This window comes from Silene latifolia, chromosome 11 (genome assembly GCF_048544455.1).
Source record: "Silene latifolia isolate original U9 population chromosome 11, ASM4854445v1, whole genome shotgun sequence".
Taxonomy (NCBI): Eukaryota; Viridiplantae; Streptophyta; class Magnoliopsida; order Caryophyllales; family Caryophyllaceae; genus Silene; species Silene latifolia.
The window spans coordinates 66,295,276-66,306,319 of NC_133536.1; the positions used below are offsets into that span (position 1 = coordinate 66,295,276).

The 11,044-nt window shown below is 39.0% G+C and overlaps 2 protein-coding genes across 2 annotated transcripts; one reads left to right on the forward strand and one right to left on the reverse strand.

Annotated features, from left to right (window-relative positions):
- The first annotated feature begins 444 nt into the window (after positions 1–444).
- On the forward strand, positions 445–1,227 carry LOC141613505 (protein NO VEIN-LIKE). Its single transcript, XM_074432247.1, is given in 2 exon segments — positions 445–757; positions 794–1,227. Coding segments are annotated over 2 exon segments (642 nt in total). The 5' UTR covers positions 445–549.
- A 750-nt stretch (positions 1,228–1,977) lies between these two features.
- Positions 1,978–3,720, reverse strand: LOC141613506 (uncharacterized). Its single transcript, XM_074432248.1, has one exon. The coding sequence runs from the start codon at positions 3,718–3,720 to the stop codon at positions 1,978–1,980; it is 1,743 nt and encodes a 580-aa protein (XP_074288349.1).
- Positions 3,721–11,044: the final 7,324 nt, after the last annotated feature.

Here is an 11,044-nt window from a genome sequence, read left to right on the forward strand (position 1 = left end):
ATTAATTATAAATATAATAATATAAACAATACGAATTAATTATTAATAAATATAATCGTAATATAATAGTAATATAATAAAGAGAAAAATAATATAATAATATAATATTAATAATAAAAATAGTAAATAAATTAATATAATAATAATAATAATAATATTAATGTTGAATTAAAATAATATGAACTGATCTGATCTGATCTGAACTGAACTGAACTGAACTGAACTGAATGGAGCTGAACTGAAGTAACTGAACTTAATAGAGCTGAACTGAACTAAACTGAACTTATTAGAACTGAAATTAAGTCGAAAAGAACATGGCCTTATAATTTCCCCCAAAATCAGAATTATTTACCACATCAAAACCCTAATCCTAGTTCTTCTAATTCATTGCAGGAACACCAGCATCATTTACGGCCTGATGGCGTGATTACTATTTGTCCTCACAAACCACCGCAAAATAAGTTCCCACTTCCGTAGTCACGGAAAAACAATGCTGTCTCTGAACAGAGGGATAAGATTGAGGCTGCTGTCGTTGCCGCTCACGGGGAAATGGTTGCTTGTGGTACGGAGCATGTTTCGTCTTGGAAGGTTTCACATGCGGCTTTGGTTAGATTAAAGGCGGATTCTTGGTAGGCTTTAGGGTTTCAAATGCAGGAAATTCCGCCACTTCGTCAGGTTCTTTTTACTGAAGGAAAGGTCAATCACATTCGCCTTTTGATATTCAATATGTTAGTTCAAAGTTACGTGCGATTTTCTGGTTTGTTATGATTAAGTTTTTATGAATTATGAGAAGGAACAGTTAGAAAGAAACAATTCATCTTTGTCATTTTGTATGAAATTAGTATTGGCCATACACTCAGTCCTTACCATTTTCTTTGCTTATGTCAGATCAATGCCTTCATCCACTGCCATGTAGCTACTCATAGGATAACTTCTTTGTTTGATTTGCAAGAGGCATTATGCAAAAATGAGGGCGTTGAGAAGTTTGAAGAGCTAGAATTGGGTCCCATCCTAATGCAACCACTTGTAATTCACTACTTCTCTATAAGCAATGGTATAGACGAAGTGTACGAGATAACAACTGAGAAAATAGTTGCCCTTCTTGCTTTGTAGCTTCATCGCAAACTTCGAGATGCTAACGTTGAGGAATTTTTGGAGTTCATTGCAAGGAAGTATAATATAACAAGCAAGGAGAAACTTGGGGTGCGGATCCAGAGTCTTGGGTAATTTTCTTTTTTTGATGTTACTATCAAGAATGGTTTTGTAGTAAATGACATTCTTTTTGAAGTTTTAAGTTTTTGACTTCTTAGGAAATTGATAAGAAGAGGCTGGTGGTGGGTTGTTTTTGGCAAATGGAAACACAGTCTCATCAAAAGTTACGTGACGGGTAATAATTATTTTCCGAGTCACTAAATCCAAACACTTGTATCCACGATGATTAGACGGGTAACCGAGAAAGACACATGGTGTAGCACGGGGGGCCAATTTGTGAATGGTAGAGGAGGGAGTATGTGGGTAGCAAAGGCATCCGAAGTTCCGAAGATGGGCATAGGACGGGACTCGTTTATATAGGCTAGAGGTAGGGGAGTCATAATGGTTGGCTTTGCTAGGTAGGACATTGTGAATGTATGTGGCCATGGCAAGGGCATGGTGCCATAGATTGGGGGGCATATGGGCGTGAATAAGAAGGGTGCGAATGGTGTTATTTATAGTTCGGATTTTTCGTTCCGCTTTCCCATTTTGGGGGGAGGTGTGGGGACAAGAAAATCGGAATAAAATACCACGAGACGCAAAAAATTGGTGAAGGGGGGAATTGTCAAATTCACGGCCGTTGTCACACTGTAAAGTTTTTATGGGTAGATTAAATTGGGTTTTAATCATTTCATAATAGCTAGTAAATACGTGTGCAACTTGGGATTTGTTTGTGAGAGGGAAGGTCCATAGGAAACTTGTGTAATCGTCGAGAAATAAAATATACTAGCGGTGATTCAAGGTACTCAAAACAGGCGAAGTCCATAAATCCGTATGTATGATATCAAATGGCAGCAAAGTATTAGATAAAGAATTATGAAAAGGAAGTTTAATGTGTTTTCCTAGCTGACATGAATGGCAAACAACAAATTTATTAATAAGACGACAAGCAATGTTTTTATGAGTACGCAAAGAATTGAAAATGTCGGGGCCGGGATGTCCTAAGCGCTCGTGCCAAGTAGAGGCATCGACGACGGTTAAGGCTTGGGCAGTCGATGGAGAGGGTGGCGTGGTGTGAAGAGGGTAGAGGTCCCCCGTGCTATTACTTCTCATAATCGGCATCCCCGTCTTGAGATCCTTCACAGTAAAACCAAGTGGGTCAAATTCAACGGAAACATAATTATCGGTTGTAAATTTTCGAACAGAGACCAAGTTCTTAATAATGTTGGGAACATGCAGTACGTTTTTTAATGTGAGGGATTGGTTAGGAGGGGGAAGGGACATAGCACCACGACCGACAATAGGAATCAAGTGACCATTTCCGACTACTATGTGACGATTACTACTTAATTTAGAATAAGACGAGAGATTACCATTGGTGGATGTCATGTGCGACGACGCACCGGTGTCCATAGAGTAACCATCATCCGGCTGTTGAAGCGATAAAGATTGCATCACCGCAGCAATATCCGTAGGAACGAACGCTCCCTGAGATGCACCAACGGTTCCTGGTTGCGCAATAAAAGCTTGAGAAGGGCGCGGACTAAGAATACCTGGTTGACGCGATGCAGGGGAAGGCGTCCAGCCGGCTGTAGGGTACGGGCAGGGAGGCATGGTCCACCCTTGTTGCTGCTGTGGGGCCTGCCAAGGTGACAGTGGTACCCAAGTCCAAGTCCCAGGCTGCTGACCTCCGCGACCACCGCTACTGCTACCCGAATTCTGACCATTAGACGAGCCACCACCACCATTCTTACCACGGTTATTTCGTCGATTATTGCGACCACCCTTCCCCTTATTTGAATTAGAGGATGCATCCTTAGATTTGTTGGAATTGTTGCGAGACTCCGAATCAGAGGAGGAAGGGTTGGCCTGAGAAACATGAAGCGCGGTGGCAGAGGAGCCTGTGACATTTGCGCGGCGTTTTTCTTCGAGTGCGAGCATTGATCGTGCTTTATAGAAAGAGGGTAATGGGTCGCGTTGCTGAATAATGGACGCAATCCCATCAAACCCATCGGAGACCTTAATGACCATTTGAAGGACAAGGCGGGTATCGGAGACCGGAGTACCAACGTTAGCAAGTTGGTCAGCGATCATCTTGAGCGCTTGACAGTATGACGATACATCGGGGTAATTATCCATATGGATACTAGAGAACTGCTGCTCCAATAAGACGGCTCGGGAGTGTTGATTGTCAACGAAGATGTCCTTGAGGCGATCCCACGTAGCTTGAGCCGTGGCACCAGGTTCAAGGATGGTGTGAAGGAGGTCGAAGGAAATTGTGCTATAGATCCATTGTTTAACGATCGCGTCGAGACGCGTCCATTGAGCATCTTTATTGATAACGGCACCCTTGGGTGGGTCGATATGGTCAATGACATCAAAGGCGCGGGCAGTATTGAGAAAGAGTTCTACCCATGATGCGTAATGGACGTTTTCGGACTCGAGGGTTATTTGGACGTAATTTTTGATATTTGAGACAGAGTATGCCGGGTGGAATGGAGCTTTAGAAGGGACTGTATCGTTTGTCATTGCTGCAAAGGATAGGGAAGAAGAAGAAGAAGAAGAAGAAGAAGAAGAAGAAGAAGAAGAAGAAGAAGAAGAAGAAGAAGAAGGGAGGAGCGGAAGGCTTAGGGATCGTTTTAGGGTTGATACCATATAAGAATTGTATTCCCTTGGGGATTTCCATTCATTAAGATAGTCAATATATACACAAGGCTATCAACTAATTACAGCAAACCTATCCTAGAAATAAGGAAACAATATGCTAAATATATGCTCCTAACAATATTTACCAAGAATACAAATAGGGAATATACACTAGTATATTCTAATAGGTTTTGTAGTAAATGACATTCTTTTTGAGGTTTTAAGTTTTTGACTTCTTAGAAAACACACGGTAAATGTGGTGCTGGTGCTTGGGCGTTAACTCGATATTGCCTCTTGTCTTTCGGAGATTGTTCTCCTCTGAGTAGAGAGTGTGTAACGCCTTATATGATGCTTTTATGGATTATGTTGCTCGATCTTATTTGGTTACGTACATGGGCGGATCTAGGGGGGCCCGGGTGGGCACGTGCCCACCATGAATTTTTCGGGGTTTATGTGGTTCAGTTGGTAAGCTTTTTAGTTGACCTTTGCAAGGTCACAGGTTCGATTCTTGGTGCCCTAGGTTTATGATCTCAAGGCCCATCTCGTTAGTAAGCTACAATTTATATGTAAAAAATGTTTCTCCCAGGGTTTGAACCCTTGACCTCGAGGTTACATACCACCTTCTCTACCATTGAACCACTTGTGTTTAATGTTTATTTAAATATTAGTAGAATATAATATATCTTATCATAGGAGATATTATTTATTTTTATTTACAAAGTACATTTATTTCAAATTTAAATATTTCAGAAGAAAGTTCAAAATAAAATACTAATTTTTAAACTAAAAAAATTATTAAAATTAGTTATTTTTCTATCTTTTGGGAGGAAAAAAAATCCGTAATAAAAAAATGCTGTTTAAAATAAAAAATAATGTATCGGAAAAAAATTTGTGCCCCCTTTCGATAAATTCCTGCGTCCGCCCCTGGTTACGTAAAGCGTTCACGAACACACAAGAGCAAAGTTGCTAGGCAAAGTATTCTAGTTCAGGTGGTGGGTATCCTTTCCAAGGATTAGTTCAAATATATATTGAAAACTAAAGCAAAGAAATTGCATTATTATTAAATTTATACACATAATAAATTTGTGTCAAAGTTATATTGTGTTTGTTTCTATTATGATGGGGAGGGGGGTCTTCACTTAGACTACGGCTTTGACCAAAATGTTGCATGCCTCTACTCATCCATTTGCGTATTTTTTGAGGGAATTTTGAACAAGTCTTATTGACGGAAGTGAAGGGAGCACTAAACTAATAACGTATTAACACCCCATTTATTCAGGAGCCTTTAATTAGACATTCCCAAATAAATAAGACTGTTACCATCTCGGTTTCCCGAGGTAGTAAATAACAAAGTACAACAATACCAAAGTACTTTAAATTAAAACTTAGTGATTACATATTATTAAAACTTAACCAACTAAAACTTAATATAAAATAATTACAACTCGCAGCGGAAATAAATAAAGTGATCTCATAATCTATGTGGTCTAGACTTCCAGGTAGGTCGGCCAAGTCCTCACGCATCCCATAGCTCCCAAATCGGCTAATCTTTAGTACCTGTCAAATCTGCTCCCCATAAAACGGTTCATCACAGGTGTGCACGAATACACTGTCAACCACGAGGTTGAGTAGAATAACTAACAACAGTATATAACGACAATATAACTCTACAATATATGACTTATTAGCACACTTCAGCCGAGCTCTACTCGTTACACTAATCATCCCGCCAATCTCTGGCCGAGGCAGCCTCAACCCGAAGGTGAGTAATCACACACTACAGTACCATAAGGTAATGTCTGCTAGAATAAATCTTTTAATATTACAATAATACTCCACCACAATCAAAACCATGCTTATGTAAATACAATTGTTCCGGGTGTAATTCCAGAGCAGATATTTGTTACCACTCGTAGCTCGTAGAATGACGTCTTTGCTTGAATCCTTCTTGTCTTTATCGTTCCTCTCGGCCTCTCCTGCAACAATGAACGAACTGAGGGCTTGGCTTTGTGCCAAGCGTACTCACTCCGACGCTCAAGTCAGTGACTTAGAGAGGTAAGTTGTTGTTACTTGACTAAATGTATATTGTAGAGAGATAAGGAAGATAATACCAGATGAATAGTGATTCTTAGGTTCAATTGTGGATCCTTTCCTCAATGAAGGTTGAGGAGTATTTATAGACTTTCACCTTTTGTCACGTAGTGGCCAAGTGGCCAAGTGGCTAGCAGGTGGAAAGACTGATCTGCCCCTCGGCCGAGGGACCTATGGCGGGCCGGCGGGCCCTGTTGACTCACCGCCGAGGGTTCTTGGATATGAGTACGCGGGTATGTGCCCCGGCTGGTAGGTTGCCATGCCGAGACCCAGGCTGACAGGCCGATGGGCTGCATCGGCTAGGCTGTCTAAGTCGTTGAATTGCTGTGGATATCTTTGACCTTGCTCAATATGTTGACTTGACCTTGCTCAATATGTTGACTTGGTCAGCGGTGCAGAATATGCCCCATCAATTTGCCCCCAGCGTAGTCTATGCCGTGGTATGGGCTCCGATGTACGTTTGAGCGTATATTCTGCGCAAGTAATTTGTAAAAAATTTTCTGCATCGGCTTCTTCTACTGCGACGGCTTCTTTTACCTCGGCCTGATCATTCTTAGGCCGTACCATATCCCCCCTCCACATGGATGTGTATTGGGCATCCGATGTGGAAAAGAAAGTGACGCTGGCCGAGACCAGGGTTGAGAGTGCCGGTTGTTTTTGTTTGCCCCCGACCGGCGCTACCTAGCTTGATTGATCATGTGGCCGGCGGAGAACAGATGCTTGGGAATTTGGTGAGGAAGGTGAATAGGCGGAGAGATGTGAATGGGCGTGTTGAAGACGCTTGGTCACTGTTGCATTGATTGACGTTCAACTGTTGCAACGATTGACTTCCCGTGGTTGCATGTCCGGCACGTGTCTGTTCGCTGATTGGATGACGCACTAGTAGAAAAAACCCCTATTACGACGCGGTTATCATGGCGGTTCTAACAGAAACGACGCGAAAAGCCCAATAAATTGGCGGGAATGAAATTTTCATGTATGTAGAGGGTCTATTGTGGCGGTTTAAGTAAGAACTGACGTGATAAGAGATGTTTTTTATGGCGGTTCCAAATAGAAAACGCCACTATAGGTCAATTGTGGCGGTTCTATTAAAAACCGACGTTAAAATTGACGCTAAAAGTTAATACAAAGTGACAATATTTAGGACTAAAAAACCGCCATTATATATTTTTGTGTCGGTTTTTAACTATAACCGACTTTAATAGCAAAATTAAAAAAAAAAAATCCAAAATCCCTTTAGAATTCTCTGATTGAGTTTCCAAAACTACATAATTTACTTCGTCTTCTACTCTTCTTCATCTAATCTCCAAACCACTTAAACCCTCGTCAATTATCATCATTCATGCTTTCACCATTCTCACCCTCACACCGTGAATCATCCTCCGCTCAACATCGTTCTCCGCCTCTCATAGCCTCAGCGTTCTCCTTCGTCACTGCCAACGCTTTCCCACGGCACTCAATGCTCTCCCTCGATTCAGCGCTTCTAGCTATGATTCATTCTTACTCTGCTTATTTTCTTGAATATTAGGTATGATTCATTCTTACTCTGCTTATTTTCTTTTCCAAGGTTTCTCTTGCGATCAATTTAATGTTTATATAGCCAATTGATTCTCCTTATATACTCCTCAAACGCCCCAATTCTTCATTTCATTATCCCAATTTTTTTGGATTTTGATCGTTTTGATTGATTTTAATTTGCAATTAGGGTTAGTTCAGATTTTGATTTTGGATGAATGATGAATTAATCTTCCAAATTTAATCATCTGCTGAAATTATGGGTATCAAGAGTACGTGAATTGGGTGTATGTGAGAAGCCCAGGAGAGCCAAGTTTGTGTAGTAATTGGTCGCCCCCTCTTCATGGGTTCGTTAAAATTTAGTCGAATGCAGCAGATTGATACCCATAATTTCAGGGGCGAATTAAATTCATGGGCGAATTAAATTCAAAATTAGTTTTGTTTCTGATATTGCAGAAGGAATGGAGAAAGGACAGGAACGGTTTTAGAGAAAAAGGTTAGCCGGTGTGTAAGGAAATCGCAAGAAATGCTATGATGCGCCCACCAGCCTAGGGCCTGCTTCCCAACTTTATTTACGCACTGTCGTTTTGTGAACTTTTGGAGCAACTATTGTCATAGAATTATTTAATGGGATTGAAAAGTACTTGAATTTGGAGGCTTTTTAGTGATATTAATGTCAAAAAGTTCAAATGTCTTCTTGGCCCTTAATCTTGTCTGAGATGTGACGACTTCAAAATTGTCATGAATTGTTATTAATTTTCTTGTTATTGAACCTTTTAAGTCGACTAAGTTTGATTCTGTGTTCAGCTCCAATACAAACACTTACGATTATAAGTGTCTCGTCTTCATTAAATCTATTACACGAGGAAGGGGCAAGGATTTTCGTTAGTTTTACTGGCGAGACTAAAATACAAGACTAGCCAAGTTTCCTAGCTCAATTTCACATTCTTGATGTAATCTGTTGCCTGCATAATCTAGTATTTCATCATTAAACAAATGATTTTCTTTTAACAAAGTGGTGGACTCTTTTAATGGTTTTGCAGAAAACAAGGGAAGCAACAGAAGATTGGTTTTTGTGGATTTTTCTAAAGAGAAGGAACAATGCAGGTACCAAGAATAATGGTTTGAGTTTGTGTCATTATGTGTGTTTGTGCAGAAAACTCATTTGTGCAGGAAAAGTGTACAAGATCAGAAAGTGATCCCTAAATAATGTTGGTATTGGTATAAGAATAACTCTGATGACCTTTCTTAAATGATGTATTTCAGGAACATTCATGATTCAGCTTTATGCATATTTGCAGAAAATGCTTCATGGATGGATTGCCAATTTGTAAGAAAGAATGTGCGTAAGCGAAAAGTCCTTAAACTTAATAACATGGGCTAAAATGTCCTGCTCCTTGTGTTACTGAACTTTTTACTCTTTTCATAATATGCGAGGAGGAATTTGAAAAGCGAAATGCATCAGAGAAAGTAGAACACAAGGAATTGGGTTCAGCAAAGAGCCTAAAAACCAGAACTTTCTTGCAGCCTAATTTAACAGCAGTCAAACTGTGAGTAAAAGCAATGGCACAATCAGAAGACTGCATCAGTGAATGGCAAGGTAAGTCCAATCTCTGTATGTCAAAAAGTGGTCATCGTTTTATCATATAGTAATCATCATTGAACAAACCCGGTGTTTTCACTGTTATAAAACCAGTTAGAAGTGAATTTCAATGGAGTTTGCTAAAGTTCATGCCAACATGAGGTCTCTCCTTCGTAGGTTATGTCCGTGCTTGTTAGGTTGTTCGTAGTTTCTTGTCTTCGTGGGTATGTTGTATGAAGACGCAAGAATAGTTTACTTAGCTAGAAAGTTATTAATCATTTCAGCGATAGCAAAATGAAAACATAGCCACTTTTGTTAGGATGGAAATATTATGATGAAATGATGGCTTATTCATTTCCTTTGATAATACACAACTGTAACTTGATAATATACAACTGTAATAGACATGTTTGCTACGTCATATAGTCATATTAGACACTCTTGATTGAGAAAATTGATAGTCGATAGCTCTTAGCAATACTGTTTTTAATCCGAGGTTATTTACTCTGAAACCTTGTGACGTGAGCTTCAACCATGAAAAGATTATGATGAAATGATGGCTTATACATATGTATAGTAACAACTGCTACCTGCTTAAAATATTCGCATCCCCTAGTGTATAAAATTCATTTATAACTGCTGCCCGTTTAAATGATTCGCCTCCCCCACTGTATAAAATTCATTTATAAGATGTGTCACTTTTAACTTCAACCGATATTTGCATCTTTTTAAAAAATTTTATATATACCATCCGTTCAAAGGGTTCACTTGTTTTGCCACAGCCTGTACATAAGTGGATGGTCCGGCATATCTATTTTCCATGCTCACGGAATGGAATATCAAAGGTTCGACACTACTTCCCAAATTGTTTTATCTTCTTGATCATTATGGCTTAGATTCTTGTCTTTTCAAGTTCTATATGCTCTCAATAATCTCCGAGAGAGAATTATACGGGATATATGTAAACAAGCTATCTTCATATCAATTCATCATTAAAAAAAACTGTTTGACCGTTGACTAACTTTATATTGTCAGCACTCGGTAAGGATATTGTGCAAGTGCTATGAAATAGTTCATAACCACATGGTTTTTTTCCAAGGGAGTTGTGTGTGTGCTTGTTGCCGTGAATATTACCTTTCTTATATCAACCATATTTCAAGAGGTATGTTTTAATTTCAATCTTGGAAATACTTATGCAATGTAAAAACCACTTTGATGTCTAAACATTGTGATATGAGTCCTTACATGTTATAGAGGCCTTCACATGCCTTAAATAGGTTAACACCAGCAACTAGTTTTATTTTTAAATAGGATTTTACCTTTAGTCGAGTTAGGCTTAATTGCGGTCGCCGGCTTATTTTCGCTAATAACGTTCATATCTCCTTAAAACATTCAATCAAACCTGGGAGTGTTCTTTAGTGTCTTATGTTGATTTTAATAATGTTTAGGTTGTTTTTCTAAACTATTGGTTTGCTAAATGTATTATTGCAGATTCAACAATGTTCATTGACGAGATGAAAGATGTTAAAGGCGTGTGGGATATTAAATGTTTAGAGAACATGGAATGTTGATTAGTTTATTAAGTAAGATGTGTATGTGATTATTTATACACTTATATGTATAATTTTGAACATTTTATTATTGTCTGTCGGATGATATGCAAGTTTAGTTGTTGGATTCTTTTGTATGCATGTTTTTTATTTTACTATTTGGCTTTGTCAAATCTACAGGATCCGAAATTTTGGTAGCAAATAATTTTTTTTTTTTTTTAAAAATATCTATCTATGGTGGCGGTTCTTAAGTATGAAACGCCACTATTGGGTAACCTTTAGTGGCGGTTCTTTGCTAACAACCGACGTCATAATTACTTTTAGTGGCGGTTCTTTAACAACAACCGATGTTATAGAAAACATGTAGTGGCAGTTGTGGTACGAAGTTATTATTAAAAATAACTATGTTGGCGGTTTTCAAACAATAACCGCCATTATAGATGAGTTATAGCGGCGGTTTTTGTCTAAA